The 24,206-nt window shown below is 64.5% G+C and overlaps 2 protein-coding genes across 2 annotated transcripts; one reads left to right on the forward strand and one right to left on the reverse strand.

Moving 5' to 3' along the window:
* Positions 1 to 6,300: 6,300 nt before the first annotated feature.
* Trpm5 (transient receptor potential cation channel subfamily M member 5) lies at positions 6,301 to 22,119 on the forward strand. The gene is made up of 24 exons (XM_042672625.1): positions 6,301 to 6,402; positions 8,431 to 8,611; positions 9,832 to 9,998; positions 10,576 to 10,762; positions 11,719 to 11,783; positions 11,908 to 12,099; positions 12,378 to 12,480; positions 13,283 to 13,401; positions 13,753 to 14,091; positions 14,180 to 14,320; positions 14,390 to 14,513; positions 14,818 to 14,963; positions 15,500 to 15,612; positions 15,741 to 15,836; positions 15,906 to 16,158; positions 17,347 to 17,465; positions 17,548 to 17,680; positions 17,778 to 17,952; positions 19,842 to 19,995; positions 20,145 to 20,326; positions 20,505 to 20,637; positions 21,362 to 21,434; positions 21,721 to 21,787; positions 22,025 to 22,119. The coding sequence occupies exons 1-24, from the start codon at positions 6,301 to 6,303 to the stop codon at positions 22,117 to 22,119; spliced, it is 3,459 nt and encodes a 1,152-aa protein (XP_042528559.1).
* An 891-nt stretch (positions 22,120 to 23,010) lies between these two features.
* Tssc4 (tumor suppressing subtransferable candidate 4) lies at positions 23,011 to 24,188 on the reverse strand. The gene has a single exon (XM_042672605.1). The coding sequence runs from the start codon at positions 24,174 to 24,176 to the stop codon at positions 23,253 to 23,255; it is 924 nt and encodes a 307-aa protein (XP_042528539.1). The 5' UTR covers positions 24,177 to 24,188; the 3' UTR covers positions 23,011 to 23,252.
* Positions 24,189 to 24,206: the final 18 nt, after the last annotated feature.

Below are 24,206 nucleotides of genomic sequence, written 5' to 3' on the forward strand. Positions count from 1 at the left end.
TGAGTGGATCATTGGGAGTTGGTGGTGGTATAAGTGGCTGCTAGACAGATGAGTGGGTAGATGGGGATACATGGGTGGATGGATGGATACAGAATGGCATGGATGATGGCGGATGAACAAAGGTAAATAGCACATGAAGGATTGCCCACCCTTCCTTAGGCCGTCAGAAATCTTACTGTCTGTGGGAGATTTTTCTGACAGCCCATTAAAATCCCCAGCCTCCGCTTCTCCCCAGCTTCGGGTTTCTCTACAGCCATTTAAACCATTTCCTTATTTCTCATCTATTTGCTTGTTGGCAACGCAGCACGCTGGCAGAGAAACCCCTGCAGTTGTGGGTTTTTTTCCTTTTCTTTTTTGTTGCTGGGGATCAAACCCAGGGCCCACGCGCTGCAGGTGAACCCCTTGCCGCTTACCAACACCCCCTTCTCCTCCTGTGCTTCTGTTCTCTGCCTGGGCACAGGGTGTCATCTCTCCTGGCCTGGCCTGAGTCCTAGACATAGCCATTCGGCCTCTGTTGCCATCTGTGGGATGGGGGCAGGCTTGTCCCTGCCGTGGGTGGGCTGAGACGGCGTTCCCAGGACAGTGGTGGGTGCAGGGGTGGCTGTGGCGGGGGCTAGCCCGAGGGGGCTGACTGGGCCAGAGCCAGTGGGCGGGGCCTTAGGCCTGAAGCCCCGCCCCCCCAGCTGAACCCAGGTCCTAGGCTGAGAAGAGCCAGGTCAAGCTTCAGGGAGAGCCTGTGCCCTAGAGGTCCAGAGAGCGAGGAGGGAGGGCTAGGAGGGAGGAGGGAGGAGGGAGGACCCTACCCCACCCAGAGCAGCTACAGAGCTGTGGCTTTGCTGTGGGAAACGGGGGCTCGGGAGCGGGCAGCAGGGAGTCCTGGGGTGGGAGGAACAGCGGCTTGGCCACACAGCTCATCCATAGCCCCATTCCAGCCAGGGGCAGTCACAGCCCTGGGCTGTGGGGGGGGGGGGGAGGGAGGCAGGCCGGCCTCCTCCTGTGGGGGGGAGGAGGGTTGTGTATCAGGCAGGCTCTGTAGCCAGGAAAAGAGGGCCATGGGTCCGTGGGGGCTGGAGCGGCCCTGCCACTTCCTCTCAGGGCCAAGACCTCGACCCTTGTGGGTCTGGATGGCTTCTGAGCACGTGTGTTGTGCTTCCATGGCGGTGTGTGTGTGTGGGGGGGGGTAACAGGTGGGAGGCGTGGCCTGGAAGGGGAGCTGCTGTCCGGGGGACAGGCCTGGTGCGGCTGGGGCCCCGCTGGCTGTCCGGGGCGTGGCCTAAGAAGCACCGTCATTCATGGCACCCTGCCGGGGCTGCTCATCCACACCTCCCTCCCCCCCCCCATCCCGTGGCTCAGGCAGGGCCATCGCCAACCCCCTCGCTCCCTTGCTCACTGAGGCCCCGCTGAGCGTGCTGCATGGGCCTGGGTTCTAGGCCCGGGGACGGCAGTGGATACCCGGTTCCACAGGTCAGTGCGGGAAGCAGACGCGGACATGCACACGGGAAACAAAAGTCATTCAGAGAGCAAGGCTGCATGCGCGCGTGGACAGGTGACCCGGTCATCTAGCCGAGAGCCTGGGGCAGGCGTCCTGCACGGATGTGCTCCCGGTCCAGGGGGCTCTGAGGACGGACAAAGCTGGGCTGGCAGGGTGGCCGGACTGTCACAGGTGTTGAGACTAGGCGGTGGGGGCGGGGGGAGCACCGGGCCCTGCTGGGCGTCCAGAAGGCAGAGCTGGCCTTTCCCAGAGGGGGAGTCAGGGCCTGGATGGAGGAAGGGCCGGTGAGGCCGCATTTCACCACCGTGGGCACATCCGGCCTGGTCACATGCATCAGACCCTGGACAGGTCCCCAGCTGGCACAGGCGTGAGTCCAGGCTGACCTCCGGGGACCCAGTACTGCATGACCTTGTTCAGGGCCGGGGTCTGGCCCTTTTGCCATGGTTCCCCAAGGGAGGACTCCTCATATAACTGGAGGCCCCAAGGGCTTCTGGGTGCTCTGCCTGGATCTCTGTAATTACTAGGGGACCTCAGATGGCCACTTTTCCTCTCAGGATGTGGGCTCGGCCATGCTAGGGACTAGGGCACCTGCCCAGCCTGGTCCAACCCATAGGAGGCGACTGAGGAGGTGACCACAGGCACCTGCCCAGGATGAAGTAGCCTCCTCCAAGGCTGCGCGTGCCTGGCACCTCTGCCTGTGATCCTAGACCGCCCTCTGGTGGCTGACAGCAGTTCCTCAACTCGGGGCCTTACCATTCCTGGGCTAGGGTATGTGGGGTGCCGGGAAAGGACCCTTGGAGAAAGGGTGCACGAAGTACATCGGGTTCCCCTCCTGTGCCATCCACAATACCCCAGAATCCAGGCTCTGAAGACCTGTGGGACGTGTGTGTGTGTGTGTGTGTGTGTGTGTGTGTGTGTGTGTGTGTGTGTGTGTGTGTGCGTGTGTGTGTGTGTTACTGGGTCTTGAACTCAGAGCCTGGGCACTGTTCTGAGCTTTTACACTCAACATTAGTGCTCTACCATTTGAGCCACAACTCCACTTCTGGCTTTTTGGTGGTTAACTGGAGACTTTTATAGTCTCACAGGCTTTCCTGCCTGGGCTGGTTTCAAAGCTCGATCCTCAGATCTCAGCTCCACTGCGTAGCTAGGATTACATACCACCAGCACCCAGCTGATAGTATTTTACAGAGAATCCGAGGCCAGGCATTGGAAAGGAGGCCGGGGAGAGGAGGAGGAGGCCAGCCCGGGACTACAGTCTTCCCTGGAACAGACATCCTGCACCCAGATACCTCAACAGTCTCACAGGGGGGACTGACCACCCAGGGGGCTGACCGCCCAGATGGGCCTCTCTCGGGGATGACCACCTGGACGGTGAGTGGACACCACAGGGGCGTGCCACTGGGTGGTCCTCCCTGGGACTGAGCTGTGGCCCAGCGCTCTTGGGCACCTCCCATTCCCACTCGCAGAGGAAACGGAGGCTCAGAAGTGAAAAAGAAGCTCTTGTCACCTCGAATCTGGATCCAGCCTAGGCTCTGGGCCACCCCTGGGCGTGGACCCCAGTGGAGGGTCAGCCACCTGGGAGAGTCTGGCAGCTGCAGGCACTGCCTCCCAGCTGGGCTGGATGGGCCCATCAAGCCAAGGAAGGCCAGTCCGCAGTGGTCCGCATTCATTCACACCTGCCCAGGTGCCAGGAGAGGTGGAAGAAGGAAGGAGGCAGGGCAGGGAGCTGGCACCGGGCAGAGCCTGTGTCCGCCCCACTGTCAGCACGCCGGGGAGAAAGCGGCAGGTCGGGGCACGGGCCACCAGAAGCGTGCAGGGGGAAGTGGGCAGACAGCGCCCACCTCGGGGTGTGCTGGAGCATTGCCCGGCGCAGGCCTGCATGATTCCAGCCACAGCCCTGTCCCGTGCCTGTCTCCTTGTCTGTATCACAAAGAGAGCCCCTCCTTCCTGGGGGCCCGTGGGTGAGGGAAGGGACCTCCGGCATGTGGCAGCGTCTGCCCAGGAGCCTGGAGAGGTGGGAGGGGCTCGGTGGGCTGGTGGGAAGGCTGGGGGGGGGAGGCCGGGGCCGCTCTGTCCAGGCCCTGCCCACGTCCACACCCTGCCCAGAGATCCAGGCCCTTCCCCTGGGAAAAAGGCCCAAGGTCCATTTCGTGATGGTCACCCTCGGGGAGCTTCTGCACCTTCTTGTTATACTCTACCCGTCCCCACATCTCAGGGTGAGCTGGCCCGGGGAGGTTGGGGAGTACACTGGGTTGGACCCCAGAGCCCAGGTCTGCCTTCCACTAGGCCTTTCCCACGTCGAGGGGGCCACGTGTGGCTGCCTCTGTGACGGCCTCTGACTGGTCCCAGCAGAACACCCAGGGGCCATGGCCGCCTGGCTCAGCTCCGGCTGGCACCCCGGGGACCCCTCGCTGCCCTGTCCCTCCAGGACATGCAGGGTGGGACCCAACACCTGCCCATGCAAATCCCCAGCTCGTTTGCATGCCCGTCCTTGTGGTGGCCTCATTTGCTTGGAGCTTGGCACCTGCCCACAATCCCCTCAGCCCTGGGCTGGGGAGCGGAGGGGAGGGGGGAAGGGGGGGAGGATTAGGGGGGAGCAGAGAGCAAGGCACACAGGGCCTGGGCACACAACACATCCCCATCTCCCACCCAAGGAGACCCGGAGCCTGGGAGCAGGCGTGGCCCGGCTGGCACCTGGATTGTAGGTTTCTGTCCCCAGGATGGGCCCTGGTCCTCTCCTGTGACGCCTCTGGGTCTGTGGCTCTGACACAAATACCACAACAAGGCCTCCAGCCAGGGCTTGTCCCATCCCCAAACCATCAAACAAATTCAAATGCTGCCCTCCACAGGCCCTGCTGGGCAGTGGGAAGGGGGAGGATTTGCATCCACTTGGGCGGGGAACAGGGGACCAGGCAGCTCAGGGCAGGGGACCAGCCACCGCTCCACCAGGTGGACACCGAGCCAGGTCTGGGCAGGGGCTGAGCTCCTGACGAAGCTGCGGAGGGGTGGCTCACAGGCAGGAGCTTGCATTGCAGCCTGCCCCAAGTCAGGGTGCCAGGAGGCCAGCGCTCCCTCTGGAGGCTCCCAAGGCTCCTTCCTGTCTCTTCCAACCTCTGGGGCTCCAGGTGTTCCTGGCTTTTGGCCGGTCCCTCCATCCTGGGCCTCCATCTTCACAGGGCCGACTTCCTGCTGCTCCTCACATTGTCTACCTTCCGAGCGGGTCTCCACATCGTCCACAGCGACCCCGGCACGGATGGGGAGCTAGCCCCACTCTGCGTGACCTCACTACATCGTACAGACCCTGCTTCCAAGGTCACGTCCAAAGGTACAGGGGTGTAGGGGGAGACAAGTTAAATGCATGGGGTGGGGGGAGGTGTTCAGCCATGGAGCACATTCCTCTTTTTGTTGTTATTGTTGTTGGCTGTGAGTTGAACTCTGGGCCTGGGCGCTGTCCCTGAGCTCTTCAGCTCAAGGCAAGTGCTCTACCACTTGAGCCACAGCGCCACTTCCAATTTTCAGGTAGTTAATTAGAGATAAGGGTCTTGTGGACTTTCCTGCCCAGGCTGGCTTTGAACCACGATCCTCAGATCTCAGCCTCCTGAGTAGCTAGGATGATAGGCGTGAGCCTCCAGCGCCTGGCAATGTAGTGAATTCTTTAAGAGGCCTCAGGAACCCAGAGGGGAGGCTGTGGCCTCAGCCTCTGCCCTCAGGCCTGCCCCAGGAGGCACCAGATGCCCCTCCTATGGACAGTAGCTTCCTGTCCACCCCTCCATCCCTGCCCCCACAAGCACAGGTTTCACAAGGGCCTCCCATGATCTGGGTGTGGGGATACATGCCTGGAGGAAGGAAGATATCTAGTTCAAAGACAGCCTGAGCAAAGTTAGTAAGACCCTGTTTCAAAAACAAAACACACAGATAGGTGCTTGTGGCTCACTCCTGTAATCCTAGTTTCTCAGAAGACTGAGATCCGGGGATCAGGGTTCGAAGCCAGCCAAGGCAGGAAATTCCACAGAGACTCTTATCTCCAACAAACTACTCAGCTAGAAGTAGCACTGTGGCTCAGGTGGTAGAGGGCTAGGCTTGAGCAAAAGCAGCTCAGGGACAGCGCCCAGGCCCTGAGTTCAAGACCCAGGACTAGCACAAAAAATTTTAAAATAACAAAACACAAAGGGGCCTAGGAGTGTGAGTCTAGAAGTTGAGCACCTGCCTGCAATCCAATCTCTAGTACCACCTAAGAGGGCTCTCTAGCTGGCCCGGCTCCAGGCCCGATCGCCCCGCCCTCGCCTGGGCGGGGCCTGGTGTGCCTGATTGCCCCGCCCTCGCCTGGGCGGGGCCTTGTGTGCCTGATTGCCCCCTCTTGCCTGGGAGGGGCCTGATCGCCCCGCCCTCGCCTGGGCTGGGCCTAGTTGCCTGATTGCCCCCTCTTGCCTGGGAGAGGCCTGATCGCCCCGCCCTCGCCTGGGCGGGGCCTAGTGTGCCTGATTGCCCCGCCCTCGCCTGGGCGGGGCCTGGTGTGCCTGGTTGCCCCGCCCTCGCCTGGGCGGGGCCTGGTGTGCCTGGTTGCCCCGCCCTTCCCTGGGAGGGGCCTGATCGCCCCGCCCTTTACCTGGGTGGGGTCTGACCTGCCCCGCCCCCGCTGGGCGGGGCCGGGCGTGCCACGCCCCCGCCTGGGCGGGGCCTGACTGAGGGCTAGCTGAAGCGGACCCGGAGGAGCCAGCTGCAGGGAAGGCCCGAGAGGGCCTGGTGCTGCCCCCACTCCTGCCGTGCGCGGGCTACCGCGCCCGTCTGCGTCCCACAGGGAGCGCACCATGCAGACGCCCCAGGGCTCCCGTCCGGCTGCCGGCCGGTGGGGGCCGGGCCTGAGCCGCGGCGAGGTGGACTTCGGCGGGTCCGGAAAGAAGCGGGGCAAGGTAGGACAGCCCGCCCCAGGCCCCCCTCCTGGACCTCCAGGGTGAGGGGCGGCCTGGAAGGTGCGGGGTCAGCCTCTGCCCAGCCCCCAAACTGCAGGCAGCACCCACCGTGCGCGGTCCAGGGCCCAGGGCCCCCTCCGTGTCCTCCCACGGCGCCCCACCCCGTGTCCCCCCACGGCGCCCAGGGCCCCCTCCGTGTCCTCCCACGGCACCCAGGGCCCCCTCCGTGTCCTCCCACGGCGCCCAGGGCCCCCTCCGTGTCCTCCCACGGCGCCCAGGGCCCCCTCCGTGTCCTCCCACGGCACCCAGGGCCCCCTCCGTGTCCTCCCACGGCGCCCAGGGCCCCCTCCGTGTCCTCCCACGGCGCCCCACCCCACCCCGTGTCCCCCCACGGCGCCCAGGGCCCCCTCCGTGTCCTCCCACGGCGCCGAGGGCCCCCTCCGTGTCCTCCCACGGCGCCCCACCCCACCCCGTGTCCTCCCACGGCGCCCAGGGCCCACCCAGTGTCCTCCCACGGCGCCCAGGGCCCCCTCCGTGTCCTCCCACGGCGCCCCACCCCACCCCGTGTCCCCCCACGGCGCCCAGGGCCCCCTCCGTGTCCTCCCACGGCACCCAGGGCCCCCTCCGTGTCCTCCCACGGCGCCCAGGGCCCCCTCCGTGTCCTCCCACGGCGCCCCACCCCACCCCGTGTCCCCCCACGGCGCCCAGGGCCCCCTCCGTGTCCTCCCACGGCACCCAGGGCCCCCTCCGTGTCCTCCCACGGCGCCCAGGGCCCCCTCCGTGTCCTCCCACGGCGCCCCACCCCACCCCGTGTCCCCCCACGGCGCCCAGGGCCCCCTCCGTGTCCTCCCACGGCGCCGAGGGCCCCCTCCGTGTCCTCCCACGGCGCCCCACCCCACCCCGTGTCCTCCCACGGCGCCCAGGGCCCACCCAGTGTCCTCCCACGGCGCCCAGGGCCCCCTCCGTGTCCTCCCACGGCGCCCAGGGCCCCCTCCGTGTCCCCCCACGGCGCCCAGGGCCCACCCCGTGTCCTCCCACGGCGCCCAGGGCCCCCTCCGTGTCCTCCCACGGTGCCCAGGGCCCCCTCCGTGTCCCCCCACGGCGCCCAGGGCCCACCCCGTGTCCTCCCACGGCGCCCAGGGCCCCCTCCGTGTCCTCCCACGGCGCCCAGGGCCCCCTCCGTGTCCCCCCACGGCGCCCAGGGCCCACCCCGTGTCCTCCCACGGCGCCCAGGGCCCCCTCCGTGTCCTCCCACGGCGCCCAGGGCCCCCTCCGTGTCCTACCACGGCGCCCAGGGCCCCCTCCGTGTCCCCCCACGGCGCCCCACCCCACCCCGTGTCCTCCCACGGCGCCCCACCCCGTGTCCTCCCACGGCGCCCAGGGCCCACCCCATATCCTCCCACGGCGCCCAGGGCCCCCTCCGTGTCCTCCCACGGCGCCCAGGGCCCACCCCGTGTCCTCCCACGGCGCCCAGGGCCCACCCCGTGTCCTCCCACGGCACCCCACCCCACCCCGTGTCCTCCCACGGCGCCCAGGGCCCACCCCGTGTCCTCCCACGGCGCCCAGGGCCCACCCCGTGTCCTCCCACGGCACCCCACCCCACCCCGTGTCCTCCCACGGCACCCCACCCCACCCCGTGTCCTCCCACGGCGCCCAGGGCCCCCTCCGTGTCCTCCCACGGCGCCGAGGGCCCCCTCCGTGTCCTCCCACGGCGCCCCACCCCACCCCGTGTCCTCCCACGGCGCCCAGGGCCCACCCAGTGTCCTCCCACGGCGCCCAGGGCCCCCTCCGTGTCCTCCCACGGCGCCCAGGGCCCCCTCCGTGTCCCCCCACGGCGCCCAGGGCCCACCCCGTGTCCTCCCACGGCGCCCAGGGCCCCCTCCGTGTCCTCCCACGGTGCCCAGGGCCCCCTCCGTGTCCTCCCACGGCGCCCCACCCCACCCCGTGTCCTCCCACGGCGCCCCACCCCACCCCGTGTCCCAGGCCGGGCCATGTCCCCGCCCTGAGCCCGCTGGCCCCTGCGTGCAGTTTGTGAAGGTGCCGAGCAGCGTGGCCTCCTCTGTGCTCTTCGACCTGCTGCTCACCGAGTGGCACCTGCCAGCCCCCAACCTGGTGGTGTCCCTGGTGGGCGAGGAGCGGCCGTTCGCCCTGAAGTCCTGGCTGCGGGACATCCTGAGGAAGGGGCTGGTGAAGGCGGCTCAGAGCACAGGTGGGACTCCCCCTCCCCGCGCCCCAGGTGCCAGGGCTTCGGGCACCAGCTGGTGGGGGTGGGGTTCAGGCGAGGTGGATGGCTGCCCTCTGCATGTGAGGCCCACGGGCCTCAGGAAGAGGCAGCGCTACCATGCCCAGCACCAGGGCACGGGGTGCTCGGGACTGAGGGTCCCATGGCCCCGCACCTTCTTTGGGAAGCCATCTGGCTAGCTGGTTGTCGGGTTCCAAGACCAAGTTCCTGGGCTTCATTTTGAAGCTGGCTCTGCCTGTAGAAAACCCAGAGGGACCATTTAGGGGTTTCTGGATCCTTCACTGCAGAAAGGATGGTGGTAAAGTAGAAGCCAGATATGGTGGCACGGGCCCGTAATCCCAGCTACTCAGGAGATGGAGGCAGAAGGATTGGGAGTTTGACACCCCAGGTGGCCTGAGCTAGAAATTAGAGACTCCATCTCAAAAACAGAACTGAAGTTAAAAGGGTGGGTGGGTGGCCAAAGTGGTAGAGTTCTTGCCTAGCATGCTCGAGGCTCTGGGTTCAGTCCCCAACACTAAAAAACAAGGAGGGAAGGAAGTGAGGAAGGGAGGGAGGTAGGGAGGGAGGGAGGGAGGAAGGGAGGGAGGGAGGAAGGAAGGAAGGAAGAAGGGAGGGAGGGAAGGAGGGGGAGGAGGGTGGGAAGGAAGGAGGGAAGGGAAGGAAGGAGGAAAGAAGTGAGGGAAGAAAGATCTGGCCAAAAATGGGTGGCTCACACCTATATTCCTATCTACTCAGGGGGCTGAGATCTGAGAATCACAGTTAGAGGTCCACCAGGACAGGAAAGTCCATAAAACTCTAATCTCGAACTAACCAACCAAAAAGCAGAAGCAGAGCCATGGCTCAAGTGGTAGTGTATTAGCCATAAACAAGAAAGCTCGGGGACAGCACCCAGGTCCTGAGTTCAAGCCCCACGTGCAAAAGAAAGACGTGTTCCGGAGGCAGGCTGAGGATTCTGTCATTTGGATCCTAGGAGAGAGCAGCCAACAGGCAGAGCTGTGGCCTGCTTTGCTCCAGAGGGACCCCGTGGGCAGCCCACTCCCCGGCAGAAGTCCCTAGGGGCCTTGGGGTTCCCGCCAGTGCCTCAGAGCACTCCCCAGTGTCTGAAACCCCTATTCTCCGGCCCTGGTGGGCCAGCCGGGCCACCTGGGGCCACAAGGCACAGTGAGCCCCTTGCCCAACCCCTGCAGGTGCCTGGATCCTGACCAGTGCCCTCCGCGTCGGCCTGGCGCGGCACGTGGGGCAGGCTGTGCGCGACCACTCTCTGGCCAGCACCTCTACCAAGGTCCGAGTGGTGGCCATCGGCATTGCCTCCCTGGACCGCATCCTGCACCGCCAGCTGCTGGATGCCGTCCAGGTGCGTGGCCAGCTTGCAGCGCCGGGGTTGCTGGGGGAGTTCCAGAACCTCAGGGCCTGGGACCTGGAGCGGGTGTAGCTAGGGAAGATTTGGGGGGGGGGGGGGGGGAGGGAACTGAACAGCCCAGTGCCACCAGCAGGGGGCAGAGTTCCCCGGGAGCTCCTGTGGCTGCAGCTCTGGCTGTGGACTCTGGGCTTTGAAAAGAAGAAAGCGATCACTGCAGGAAAGCCCAGAGCTGGGCACCGGAGCGCCACCGTCTCCCGCCGTGGGCAGAGCTCTTCTGTTCTCTGGTTCTCCTTCCTGTCCTCCAGCTGGGGTCTGTGTAAGGCGTGAACGAGAGGACCAGGCAGCCCCCAGGGAGGTTAGATCTGGACTCTAGCCCAGAAGAGTCTAGAAGTAGGGGCTTCCCTGGCCCTGCCACCCATAAGGTTTTGTCGGCGAAAGGAGGCCCTGGAGCCCGGCCTGCCCCTGCCTGATGGGTGGGGAGACCAAGGCCACGCCGAAGCCTTGCTCAGAGACCCCCCCCCTCCCCGAGTCCTGAGACCTCTGCCACGCTTCCCATCTTTTCCCTGTGCAGGAGGACACTCCTGTCCACTACCCCGCGGATGATGGCGTCAGCCACGGCCCCCTCTGCCCCCTGGACAGCAACCTTTCCCACTTCATCCTGGTGGAGCCGGCCGCCCCCGAGACGGGGGATGATGGGCTGGTGGGGCTGCGGCTGCGGCTGGAGAAGCACATCTCCCAGCAGAGGACGGGCTATGGGGGTGAGGCCCACCCCAGCCCTCGGGAGGCCACCTGGGGACTCTAGACTGGGCATGCAGCATCAGAGAAGGAGGGAGGGAGGGAAGAGGGACGGGAGAGACAGGAAGGGAGGGCAGGGCCTTGGGGCAGGAGGCCCAAGCATGCCAGAGCCCTCAGATCTGGGCTGTCAGCTAATGTGGCAGAGCCATCCAGACCAGGCAGCCACCCCGCTGGACGGCAGCAGCTGAGAGACCATTTAGTTCTCTCAGGTGCTCTTCTGGAGAATTTCCCATGAAAATTCCAGAGGCCCATTTCCCGCCATGCCACGGGGCTGCGGCCAGGGGGGGCATTGCCGGCTGACCGGGGCTGGCAGGATGGGTGCGCTGGGAAACACTAGCGTGTGAGTCATGTTTATAAACAAATACGTGAGGGCTTCAAATATGCACCAAGAACAAAAAACCAACAGGCAAAACATGCAGATGCCAGGTGAGGCCAACTGAGCCCGCTTTAACAATGATAACAGTCGCCCGGTGCCGGTGGCTCACACCTGTCATCCTAACTGCTCAGGAGGCTGAGATCTGAGGATCACGGTTCAAAGCCTGCCTGGGTAGGAAAGTCTGTGAGACTCTTATCTCCAATTAAAACACCAAGGGTGACATTGTCCAAAAAAAAAAAAATGTACTTTCTACCCAACTTGTGTAACGGTAACCACTCTGTACATCACCTTTATAACAAGTTTTCAAGACAACAAAATTTAAACACACACACACACAGCCAGAAGTGGAGAGATGGTCCCTAGCCCCAGAAGGAAGGCAGGAAGGAAAGAAGGGAGGAGGGAGGGAAGAGAAGGAAAGAAGGGAGGAGGGAGGGAGGGAGGAGGAAAACTGACCAGCATGTATGCAGCATCCGGGCAGCCCAGGGGCCTCCCCCTCTGCTCTTCCCGAGAGCTGGCGGTGGCTCAGAGGCTGCGTTCCCATAGGCACCGGCAGCATTGAGATCCCAGTCCTTTGCCTCCTAGTCAATGGCGACCCCAGCACCCTGGAGGTAGGGGCAGGGGAGGTGGGTGGGCTCTGGCTGCCCAGGGCCTCCTGAGGGACAGGAGGGTGCCTGGGGCTCCCCGGGGTGGGCAGGGGGAGCGGGTGGCCCCCACACTTGTCGTCCACCCCAGAGGCTGTCCAGGGCTGTGGAGCACGCTGCCCCATGGCTGATCCTGGCGGGCTCCGGGGGCATCGCCGACGTGCTGGCGGCCCTGGTGAACCGACCTCACCTGCTGGTGCCCCAGCTGGTGGAGAAGCAGCTTCAGGAGAAGTTTCCCAGTGAGTGCTTCTCCTGGGAAGCCATCCTGCACTGGACCAAGCTGGTATGCACTGTGGCGGGGGGGAGGGGGGGGGAAGCGGGCCTCCTCCCGGGAGGAGGGGGCTGGTCCTTGGGGATAATCCTGGCAGTGGGTACTATCTCTGCCATCCCTGCCCTCCTACCCTGTAGGCCCTAGGCTCTGTCCCACTGGGGCGCAGGCCCCTGGGCAGCCGGCCCTCTATGGCCCGGGAGTTCTGATCAGGCCCCGGGGGGCGGGGCAGCCAGCAGGCCTGGCCTCTCTGGGGACCAGGTGCCCTCAGAGTCTCTTCCCGGTGCCCCCAGCTGCAAAGCATCGTCTCATACCCCCACCTGCTCACCGTGTACGACTTCGAGCAGGAGGGCTCCGAGAGCCTGGACACGGTCATCCTCAAGGCCCTGGTGAAAGGTGAGGTGGCGGACACCAGCTCCGTCCCGGAGCGGTGGGGGAAGATGGTGTGCATCTTCTGTCTGCGGCAAATTTTGCAATGTACACACGTTTACCTTAGTTTGAAGTGTATGCGTGTGTGTGTGTGTGTGTAAGGTGTTTGCTTGGGTTTTTTTTTTCTCCGTGGGGCTTGAATTCTGGGTGCTGTCCCTCAGCTCTTCAGCTCAAGGTGAGCACTCTACCACTTGAGCCACAGCGCCACTTCTGGCTTTATCTGCTTATGCAGTGCTAAGGAATCGAATCCAGGGCCTCATGCATGCAAGGCAGGCACTCTACTGCTGAGCCACCTTCCCAGCCTGCTTGGGTTGAGTCTGGTCACAGTGGTATGACTGTCACCAATCCCACAATGTTTCTGCCCGCAAGAGGGGTGATCGTGAGCCCCTCAGCGCGACCGTGGGTGGCTGTAGGATTCACTCCACGTGTTTTCCATTGGAGATGAGTGCACTAGGGGGCTGGGGACACACCTGGACGGAGGCCCCTGCAGGCAGGGCATCTGGGAGGTGGGAGGCTCTCCCACGACAAGGAGGCCCCCCTGAGGGGCCCTTCCCAGGGGTGCCCGGGCCCTGGGAACGTGGCACTGTTCAGTGCAGTGCCCTTGGAGGTCAGGGACAAGGGCGTCTCAGCGGCCCCCAGAGTGCCCAGGCCTCCCCCGGGCAGTGCTGCCTCCCCGGAAGCTGCCACGGCCCCGCAAGTCCCCTTGCGAATCCGGTCCTGAGCTCAGGGCTCTGCAGGGCCTCACCCCTCCCTCCCTGCTCTGCCACAGCCTGCAAAAGTCACAGCCAAGAGGCCCAGGACTACCTGGATGAGCTCAAGCTGGCCGTGGCCTGGGATCGCGTGGACATTGCCAAGAGTGAAATCTTCAGTGGGGATGTAGAGTGGAAGGTGAGGGCTCCCAGGCCGGGCTCTGCCAACACAGGGCACAGACCATACAGATGCCCCGGGAAGCCAAAGTCCAGTCCTGCTGGCCAGGCTCCCTGTGGCCCAGCCAGGTGGGAGTGGAGGCCAAGATGTGGCCAGGGCATCCTGAAGGACAGGCTGGTTATTCTGGAGTGCTGGCCAGTCCAAAGCCCAGGGGCAGGGCTCAGGGTTGGCCACCATGTGGTATCTTCCTAGCACGCTCTGTCTGACCTGCCTGCAAACCAGCTCGGGGGGAAGCTGGGATGTTCCAAGGAGAGGCTGCCCACCACCCAGCCCTGCTGCCCACCCACTCACCGTCCCCATCTCCGTCTCCAGTCCCAAGACCTGGAGGAGGTGATGATGGATGCCCTGGTCAGCAACAAACCAGAGTTCGTGCGCCTCTTCGTGGACAGTGGTGCCAACATGGCCGACTTCCTGACCTATGGGCGGCTGCAGCAGCTCTACCGCTCCGTGTCCCCCAAAAGTCTGCTCTTCAGCCTGCTGCAGCACAAGCACGAGGAGGGGCGGCTGACGCTGGCGGGCCTGAGTGCCCAGCAGGCCCGGGAGCCGCCCTCGGGGCTGCCCGCCTTCTCCTTGCAGGACGTGTCCCGGCTGCTCAAGGACTTCCTGCAGGACGCCTGCCGGGGCCTCTACCAGGACATGCGGAGGCCGGCCGTGAGCGGGGCCTGGGGCCGGCGCCACGAGCAGGGCAGGGGTCGGGGCTGGGGCCAGGCTGGGGCTGATGGCCATGTCCACTCCTCAGGAGAGGGGGCCGGCCAAGCGTCCCACAGGCCACAAGTGGCCGCTGGACCTCACACAGAAGAGCGAGGACCCCTGGAGGGACCTGTTCCTGTGGGCGGTTCTGCAGAGCCGCCATGAGATGGCCACCTATTTCTGGGCCATGGTGAGTGTGTGCCCGTAGGCCTGTGGAGGCCGGGGATGGGGGAGCGTCTCCTGAGGCCCTCTCTTCCAGGGCCAGGAGGGCGTGGCCGCGGCTCTGGCTGCCTGCAAGATCATCAAGGCGATGTCCCACCTGGAGACGGAGGCCGAGGCAGCCCGCGCCATGCGTGAGGCCCAGTACGAGCAGCTGGCCCTGGGTGAGCAGCAGGAGGAGGGCGGTGCAGGAGGAGGGCGGCGTGGGGCTCCTCTGGGGAACAGGATGGGGGAGCCCCGCAGCCCCACGCGGGGACGGCGCTGGGAGGAGGGCGCTGCTCCGACAGCCACGCTCAGCCCCAGCACACAGAGGGAGGCAGAGGTTCAGGAGGGCCCCTGGTGTCCAGGCGGTCTGCGCCCGAGCAGGATGGGCGCTGAGGGGCGGAGGCGGGTGCACCCCCCCCCCGGGCAGGGTGTGGGCAGAAGCGGGGACTGTGGGCAGGCATCAGCACCACGCGGGCCCCGCAGACCTCTTCTCAGAGTGTTACAGCAACAGCGAGGAACGGGCCTTCGCCCTGCTGGTGCGCCGGAACCATAGCTGGAGCCGCACCACCTGCCTGCACCTGGCCACCGAGGCCGACACCAAGGCCTTCTTTGCCCATGACGGCGTACAGGTGAGCAGCCACGGGCCTCGGCGGACCCAGCCCTGGCTGTCCCTGGCACACAGAAGGTGGGCAGCGGGCAGAGCTATCTCTGGCACGGAGAAGCCTGTCAGCTGTAGCTCCTCGCTCAGAAGGAGGCACAGCCCTCCTACGCCCTCTGCTGGGCAAACTTTTCTAACCTGTCTCGGAGCTATCGCCTTCACCGCCCTTCACTGAAAGTTCACAAAGGCTGGGCACCAGTGCTCAGGCCTGTAATCAATCCTAGCTACTCAGGAGGCTACCTGGGGATTGAGGTTCAAAGCCAGCCTGGGCAGAAAACCAGCCCGAGCACACACATGTACATGTGTGGACATACATTACACGTACACACACATGGCTCCCAGAAGCAGTGCACTCCAAGCCCCAGGGCACACCCGTGTATGCACACATGGGCACAACTCCCAGCAGCAGTGAACCCATGCCCCTGTCCTCCTCCGGGCCCCCCCCCCCGGTGCAGCGTGAACAGAGCTGCAGGGGGAGAGTTGCAGGCATGCGTGCCTTTCTTCCAGGCTTTCCTGACCAAGATCTGGTGGGGACACATGGCCACAGGGACACCCATCCTGCGGCTGCTGGGCGCCTTCACCTGCCCCGCCCTCATCTACACCAACCTCATCGCCTTCAGGTGGGCCGGGGGGGCGGCGGCAGGGCCCACGCGGCGGCGGCAGGGCCCACGCGGCGGCCTGACTCTCCTAGCCCAAGGTCCAGGGGCTGTTAGCGCTGTCCTCACGCCTGGGTGTCCCTGTGTCTCAGCGAGGATGTCCCACCCACGGAGGGCCTACAGGAGCTGGACAGCCTGGACGCGGAGAAGACCCTGCTGTACGGTGCAGGCGGCCAGGGCAGAGGGCGGTGGGTGGAGGCGGAAGTGAGGAGCCTGCCTCAGCCCCTCACGGCTGTGGTGTCTTTGCCCCGGCTCAGGGTGATGGAGGAGGTGCCCCGCCCTCCTGGCGACCAGGGCCCGCAAGCTGCGTTCCTACTCACGCGCTGGCGGAAGTTCTGGGGCGCCCCGGTGACCGTGTTCCTGGGGAACGTGGTCATGTACTTCACCTTCCTCTTCCTGTTCGCCTACGTCCTGCTGGTGGACTTCAGGCCGGCACTGCGGGGGCCGGCGGGGGCCGAGGTCATCCTCTACTTCTGGGTCTTCACGCTGGTGCTGGAGGAGACCCGGCAGGTGAGGCCAGGGCGGCCAGGCCTGGGGCTCTGCGGCTTGGGGTCCTGCCTGGGGTGGCAAAGTGGGCTCCGGTGCCTGTGGCTCACGCCTGTCATCCCAGCTACTCAGGAGGCTGAGATCTGAGGATCACAGTTCAAAGCCAGCCCGGAAGACTCTTATCTCCAGTGAACCCCCAGAACACTGGAAGTGGCACTGTGGCTCAAGTGGTAGAGTGCTCGCTTTGAGCTGAAGAGCTCAGTGAAAGGCCTCGTCAGAACTCCAACTGAGTCTCACAGGGAGGAATCATTATCTGAGCCTAGGCAGGTCCCAGGTCCAGACTGACCTTCACTGTTTCTGTCTGCTTTGTTTTGTACCTTCAGTAATAAGGCTTGAACTCAGGGCCTGGAACATGCTAGGTAAATGTTCTAGCTACCTGAGCCACACTTCTGCTCTTTAAAACACGCTTTTATTCACTTATATCCGTCATGGGGCTTGAACTCAGGGCCTGGGTGCGGTCCCCAAGCTTTCTTGCTCAAGGCTAGTTGTTCTACCACTTGAGCCACAGCTCCACTTCTAGCTGCTTGCTGGATAATTGGAGGTAAGAGTCTCTCAGGTTTGGGGTCTGTCTGCCCAGGCTGGCTCCACCCTGGGATCCTCAGATTTCAGCTCTGAGTAGCTGGGATGACAGGCATGAGCACCTGTACCCAGCGCACGCCAGCCTGCAACCTTAGATAGTTTCAGTCAGCCCCGGTGCTGGCCAAGGGGGAGCCTTGTTTGCAATGGTGAATTGATCTTCACAGACGCCACTGGTGGGCCCAGGCAGCTGTGACAGCCTGTCCCCCGGGTCAGGGACGGGCTCACTCTGCCAGGTGGGCCCGGGCAGCCGTCACAGCCTGTCCCCCGGGTCAGGGACGGGCTCACTCTGCCAGGTGGACCCGGGCAGCTGTCACAGCCTGTCCCCCGGGTCAGGGACGGGCTCACTCTGCCAGGTGGGCCCAGGCAGCCGTGACAGCCTGTCCCCCGGGTCAGGGACGGGCTCACTCTGCCAGGTGGGCCCGGGCAGCCGTGACAGCCTGTCCCCCGGGTCAGGGACGGGCTCACTCTGCCAGGTGGGCCCGGGCAGCCGTCACAGCCTGTCCCCCGGGTCAGGGACGGGCTCACTCTGCCAGGTGGGCCCGGGCAGCCGTGACAGCCTGTCCCCCGGGTCAGGGTTTCTTCACAGACGAGGACACACACTTGGTGAAGAAGTTCACTCTGTACATGGAGGACAACTGGAACAAGTGTGACATGGTGGCCATCTTCCTGTTCATCGTTGGCGTCACCTGCAGGTCTGGTGCGGGAGACCCCACAGCTCCTGGGGCCACCGAGATCCCGGTGTGCCCTCGGCACGTGCCTTTGACCCCCCTGCAGGATGCTGCCCTCGGTGTTCGAGGCCGGCCGCACGGTCCTCGCCATTGATTTCATGGTCTTCACGCTTCGGCTCATCCACATCTTCGCCATTCACAAGCAGCTGGGTCCCAAGATCATCATTGTTGAGCGCATGGTGAGCCCCGGGCTCCAGGCAGGTGTGACCCTCCGCCCCACCCCACGCTGGGTGCTGGGCTCTCCCTGCCGAGGCACTGCTGACCCCTCTCCTGCAGATGAAGGACGTCTTCTTCTTCCTCTTCTTCCTGAGCGTGTGGCTCGTGGCCTACGGCGTCACCACCCAGGCGCTGCTGCACCCCCAGGACGGCCGTCCCGAGTGGATCTTCCGCCGTGTGCTCTACCGGCCCTACCTGCAGATCTTCGGGCAGATCCCGCTAGACGAAATTGACGGTGTGTGCCCGGTGCGGGCCGGCCGAGTCCCCGTTACCGCCCCGGGGTGTGTGCGTCCCCGGAGGGCCCCGCCACACACACCTGCAGTCAGGCCCTTATCGGGAGAGGGGGCTGGAATCTGCTCCCCACACTGAGCCCCCAGCCTCGCTCTGGCTGCGGACGGAGGGACCCTGCCTAGGAAGGCCATGGGGCCAGCCCAGCCTTGAGTGGTCTGTGAGGGGCAGTGGGATGGGCAGGAATGTGGAGGGGTGTTTGGTGATAAGACCAACCCTGCAGGTAAAGGCTACCTGTCACCTGCCAGAGGCCACACGCGTGCGCGCACACACAGACACACAGACACCCACACACACACGCTGGTACTGAGGTTTGAATTCAGGGCCTGGACACTGTCCCCTAGCTTTTTCATTCAAGCCTGGCACTTGAGCCACAGCTCCACGTCTGGCTTTCTTTTCTAGCTAATTGGAGATGAATCAGTCTCATGGGCTTTCCTGCCCAGGCTGGCCTTGAACCTTGACCCTCAGATCTCAGCCCACTGAGCGGTTAGGATTTCAGGCCTGGGCCACTGGTGTCGGGCTCGACGCCACTCTTGATCACACCTTGGCTTCTGCGGGTGGCCACCCCAGCGTGTGTGTCCAGGGGGAGGGCTACAGCCCAAGTGACAGGGGTGTCCTTCAGCTGGATCCTGTACCTGGCAGGGGCTGGTAGACTCTGGGAGCTTCCTCATGGGGAACAGGGGTGCAGGGAGGGGCCCCTGCGGCCGGCCAGGGTCCTGTGCAGGTCCCTGGGTGGCTGGGGTTCCTTCCATGTCCAGAGTCCCAGCTCTTCAGGCAAGATGGTGCCATACAAATTCCTGGGGTGCCCTGAGGGGATGGGGTGCGGGGTGTATGCACAGGGGTCACTTTCTTGGTCTGGGGCCAGGGATTGGACCACCCTGGATTATGGACCATTGGGGCCTGAGCCCGGCCATTACTGAGGCCAGGCCAGTCAGGGAGAGGTGATAAGTATTTATCAGCAGAGCTGGGTGCCAGTGCTCACGCCTGTCATCCTTGCTACTCAGGAGGCTGAGATCTGAGGATCGCAGTTCAAAGCCAGCCTGGGCAGGAAAGTCCGTGAGACTCTTATCTCCAATAAACAACCAGAAAACTGGAAGTGGCACTCAAGTGGTAGAGGGCTAACATTGTGCTAAAGAGCAAAGGCACAGCACCCAGGCCCAGAGTTCAAGCCCCATAGCCGGCAAAAAAAAATCAAAACCCAGTTGTTAGCAGATGACTGAGAGTGAGACCAGGCCTCCAGGGGGAGTGGGGACACGCTATGGGGGCTGGGCGCTTACCTGACTTCCATCTGCTCCTCCTTCCAGCTGACCTAAGATCTGGGGTTGGGTGAGGCCCAGGGGTGAGCCGTGCAGAGAAGATAGGTGCAGGGCTGGCCCCGAGTGGTGGGCTGGCCCCTTGGGCACGCCGGAGCCTAGCCTGCCGGTGGCCACGCTGCATTGCCAAAGGATGTATCTTCAAGCCACCGTGACTTCGCACAGGCTTTGGTGCCCACTGTGGGCCCTGGGAAACTGCAGACCCGCCCCAGCTTGGGCTGGGGGGACAAGCTGTAGCCACGCCTGCAGGGAATGTAGAGAAATTCATTCCTGTAACGACAGCAGATCTTCCCATCCCTACCTTCCTCCCTCACGGACGACCCCAGACCCCTGGTGGAAGTCCAGCAGAGATGGGAGATGCCGGCCGGCGCAGGGCTGCCTCTGGGTTTCTGGGCTAGGGCTTCAAGGTGGCTGCGGCACTCAGAGGATGGAGTGCAAACTGGGGTGTAGGAGGGGTGCGTGCGGCACCTGTGCCCTGGAGGCCTCCGCCTGAGCCAGGCTTCCCCGCCTGACCACCTTTCAGAGGCCCGGGTGAACTGCTCAGTCCACCCCCTGCTGCAGGAAGACTCGCCCTCCTGCCCCAACCTCTACGCAAACTGGCTGGTCATCCTACTGCTCGTCACCTTCCTCCTGGTCACCAACGTGCTGCTCATGAACCTGCTGATCGCCATGTTCAGGTACCATGCCCTGCCCCCCCCCCCCCCCCCCGGCTCTTTCTGCATCCACACCTGGGAATCCCAGCTCCCACTGCCCAGGTCGGGCTGGCCCTGGCTCAGCTGCAGGGGTGCAGGCCGGCGGGATGTGACCCTGGTTGCACACCCCGCAGCTACACATTCCAGGTGGTGCAGGGCAACGCGGACATGTTCTGGAAATTCCAGCGCTACCATCTCATTGTGGAGTACCATGGGCGCCCGGCCCTGGCCCCGCCCTTCATCCTCCTCAGCCACTTGAGCCTGGTGCTCAAGCGAGTCTTCAGGAAGGCTGCCCAGCACAAGCGGGAACACCTAGGTGAGGCCGCCAGGCTGCCCAATACCCAGGCCCAGAACGGACAGGCACAGGTGGAGTGTGTGTCCTTGCTGAGGCCCCTGCATGCAGCCCTGCCAATGCCTATCTGCTATGCCCTGGCTTCCACACCCCAGGCCCAGTGAGCGCTAGTGAGGCTTGCCTCTGTCCCCTGCCCTCCCAGAGAGAGACTTGCCTGACCCCCTGGACCAGAAGATTGTTACCTGGGAGGCAGTTCAGAAGGAGAACTTCCTGAGCAAGGTGGAGACAAGGAGGAGGGACAGCGAGGGGGAGCTGCTCCGGAAGACGGCCCGCAGGTACCCCAGGGAGGCCTGTGCGCCTGTGCGTGGAGAGCAGGTGTTTGGGGCTCACACCTGGATGTGTGGCAGCCTGGCCCTGCACATGGGTCTGCCCAGAAATGCGGAATTAGCCATGCTGCGGAGGCGGTGGGCGCCGGCGTAAACCTGGCTCCTCTGCAGCCATGGGGCTGGCTGGTCTTGGGGTGCAGGGTGCTGGGAGGGACCACCAACGCTTTTTACAGGTTGGGGAGGGCAAGCTGCCAGGCAAGGAAGGGGTCCAAGCTGCGGAAACTGAAGCTGAACGAGGGGTGGAGCCGCACCATGGCTGGGCCACCGTGCCCAGTAGCCCAGGCTCTTCTTGGGTGAGGCTCGGCCAAGGCCTCACCTGCCCCGAAGCTGGGGATACGCAGCATGCACTCTGCCGGCTATGGGCTCCTCCTTTCTCTCCACATGCCAAGACGCCCACTCCCAGACCTCCTTCCAGGGGCCCATCTGCCTGTGCCCCCTCCCCTCGGGTGGCGTGCCCCAGGCAGGCATGAGCCCCCTCGAAGCTAGTCTATAGCCTCACACCAGCTGCGTTGAGTCCTGGGTGCCATCAGCCCTCAATCAGGCACACATGATAACAGGGGAAGCGGATACGAGCAGCGCACGTGGAGACCAGAGGCCTGGGCCAGCGGGGGAGGGTGGCACCCCGTGGGGAGACGGCTGCCCAGCCCCCTGGTTCCCCCCTGTTTCTCCGCAGAGTGGACTTGGTTGCCAAGTACCTTGGAGGGCTGAGAGAGCAAGAAAAGCGCATCCAATCTCTGGAGTCACAGGCAAGTTGGTGATTCCCTGAGCTAGGCCATCCTGCAGGGATACAGGGCCTGATGGTGCCATGCTCACCAGCCACACCAAAGGGCTGGCCGGCCACCGAGGGCCATGGACAGGGCCAGGGGATGCAGGGGCCAGTGCCTGTGGGCAAGCCCTCCCAGCAAGGACGCTCATACAGACTTTTACCCACCACATGGAAACCTGCCTAGAGGGAGGGGGGCCGAGGCAGGAGGGTAGGTGAGAATCCCACGGGAGGGGCTCATGGCCACAGCATTCCTCTGACCCCTGTAGGCCAATTACTGCACACTGCTCCTGTCTTCCATGGCGGACAAGCTGGCCCAGGGCGGCGCCCACTGGAGTAAGTATCTGTGGGGCAGGGGCCTCTATCCCTGGCTACTGGTCTGTGGCAGAAAGCCAGATCCAAGTGCCCGCTGCTGGCCCCTGCCTCCTGCCAAGGTGCGTGCCGGTGCCCAGCTGGGGCCAGGCCTTGGTGTCCTTCCACTCCCGAGGCTCTACCTGGTCCTGGCCCTGCTGGACTGCACCTTGGCCCCAGGGGGCTGGCACTGAGGAGCTGAGGAGCCCTTCCTTCCCACAGGCCCAGGTAGTGGGAGCCTGCAGACGTCTGCTAGCCAAGGACTGAGTCCTGGAGGCAGGGAGCACCCGGAGGTGGGCCAGACGCAGCATGACTGACACTGGCTGTTCTGGGGACACACTGGCCTCCCCCTGGGCCCCCACCTCTCCCGGCTCCCTCCTGTGCCTGGGGAGCACGGTGCTGTTGGGGCAGCTCCCCAGGCAGGCGGACCCCATCTGGAGCCGAGCCTGAAGTGGGACTGGACAGGAAGGTGAAGAGGGCGGCTCCTGTTCAGACTGAGGCTGCTTGGGAGCCTGCTCCACTCTCTGCCCCATAAGACACCATTGTTTCAAACTCTAGTGGTTCTGGTTTGTTCTTTTTGCCGCTCACGAGCCAGCTGGCCAGCTCTGCTCCCACAGGGAGGGCCAGGGGTCCACCCTGCCTATTAGCTTCCATCCTTGCCTCAGTGTGCACTGGCGCTCCACTTTGTTTTCCACACCACACTGACCCTGACAGCTGCTGACCTAGCACATTAGGGGCCACACTTGCTGGGCTCACTACCCACCAAGCTCACGGTCCAGCCAGATGGGTCCTGCTTTTTCCAGGGCTGCAGACCTGGCCCAGTTGTGAGTCACACGTCATGTACTGTCTTCTTTCCTGCACACCAGGATTACCAACCTGAATCCCCACGTCCTAGCTTGTCAGCCCATGGCACCGGCAGCACCCCGTGCACAGGCCAAGTACTGTAATGTACCCCTAGGACTCCCCATGTGCCCAGCCTCCCTTTGAGGCCTGGGTCTGCAGGAGCCAAGGCTAATGGGGTCAGGTAGGACGCCAGGGACACAGGGCAAAACTGGGAGCCGTGTAACTACAGGCCAGTCCCCACAGACCCATCAGTGAGGGGCTATACGTGGGGACGGAGTCATGAGTGAGCCTGGATAAGGCAGGCACCGCCTGTGGAAGATGGCTGCAGACAGAGTCCCCAGGGTAAACAGACCCACACACAAAACCTGAGAAAGACCCAAAGCTTTTATTGACCCCAGACAGGGACACTAGGGAGCAGCAGGGCTTCAGCGACTTCAGGCCCAGAGCCCTCACCAGGACTGCTGGTGCCTGATGCCCCCTATCGACAGCTTACCCGCTCCTTCCTGAGGAGGTGATCTCCCTCCCACGGTGGCGGTGGCTGTGCACACAGCCATGCCAGCACCTGGTAGCACAGGTGACGGCAGTGTGGCCAGGCTCGCTGCCGGGCTCACACCCCAGCCCCTGTGCCCTCAGGGCTTCCACACCTGTTCCGGAAGTGCTCCCGGCTCCGCTTCTTGCTGCCATGGAAGCCAACAGCTGCCACCCCGGGAGGGCCTGGTGAGGACCCCGCGTGGGCATCCCCCGGTGCCACCCCTACCTCTGGCAGCCCTTGGGTGCTGGTCCACTCTTCGGCCTCAGGCCCGGGCTCTGCCAGGTGGGCCAGTTCCACAGGACCCTCGCTGCCCGCACCCAGCACGCCCTCCTTCCTCAGGACCCTCTTCCTCTCGGCTCGAACCGGCTTGGTGAAGACCACCCTGCCCTCTCCGCTGCTGGAGGGGTCCTGGTTGAAGGAGGGCAGGAAGTCTGTGGGGGCCGCCTGGGTCCGGGCGCCCAGGAAGGCCAGGGCGGCAGTCCGATTGCCCAGCTCACTCGTCTCAGCCACATCTTCCAGGCTGTACTTGGTCCAGCGCTCGGGGTGTGCCACATAGTCCGGGATAGGGGGCGCCCTCGGGGCGCCGGGGCTCCCGTGGCCTCTGCTGAGAGGCCTCGCCGGAGGCTGGCCGGGGGGCGCCAGGGGCTGCTTGAAGTCCACACTGGGGTCCGCGCTGGTCTGGGGAGCGGGGGGAGGCGCCCCGCGGGCGGCCCCCTCCAGGCCGTCGAAGATGCTGTGGCTGCGCTCGGAGAAGCCGGAGCTCATGCCGCGCAGGTGGAAGGGCCGCACGGGCGCGGGGGGCGACGGAGGCTCCGCGGGCTCTTCGGTGCCCGAGTCCTCCTGGGCCTCCCCGGGAGGGCCCTCCGGGGACAGCGCGGCCACCTCCGCGTCTCCCACAAGGCTGACGTCGGAGTCCGAGTCGCTGAGGGACACGGAGTCCGAAGGCAGGGCGTCGTCGTCCGGGCCCGGGGAGGCCTCGCCCGGGGAGGCGCCGGCCATGAGGCCGCGGGCGCGGCGGCCCGGGGTGCG

Source organism: Dipodomys spectabilis, unplaced genomic scaffold, assembly GCF_019054845.1.
Source record: "Dipodomys spectabilis isolate Male_0828 unplaced genomic scaffold, ASM1905484v1 ptg000728l, whole genome shotgun sequence".
Taxonomy (NCBI): Eukaryota; Metazoa; Chordata; class Mammalia; order Rodentia; family Heteromyidae; genus Dipodomys; species Dipodomys spectabilis.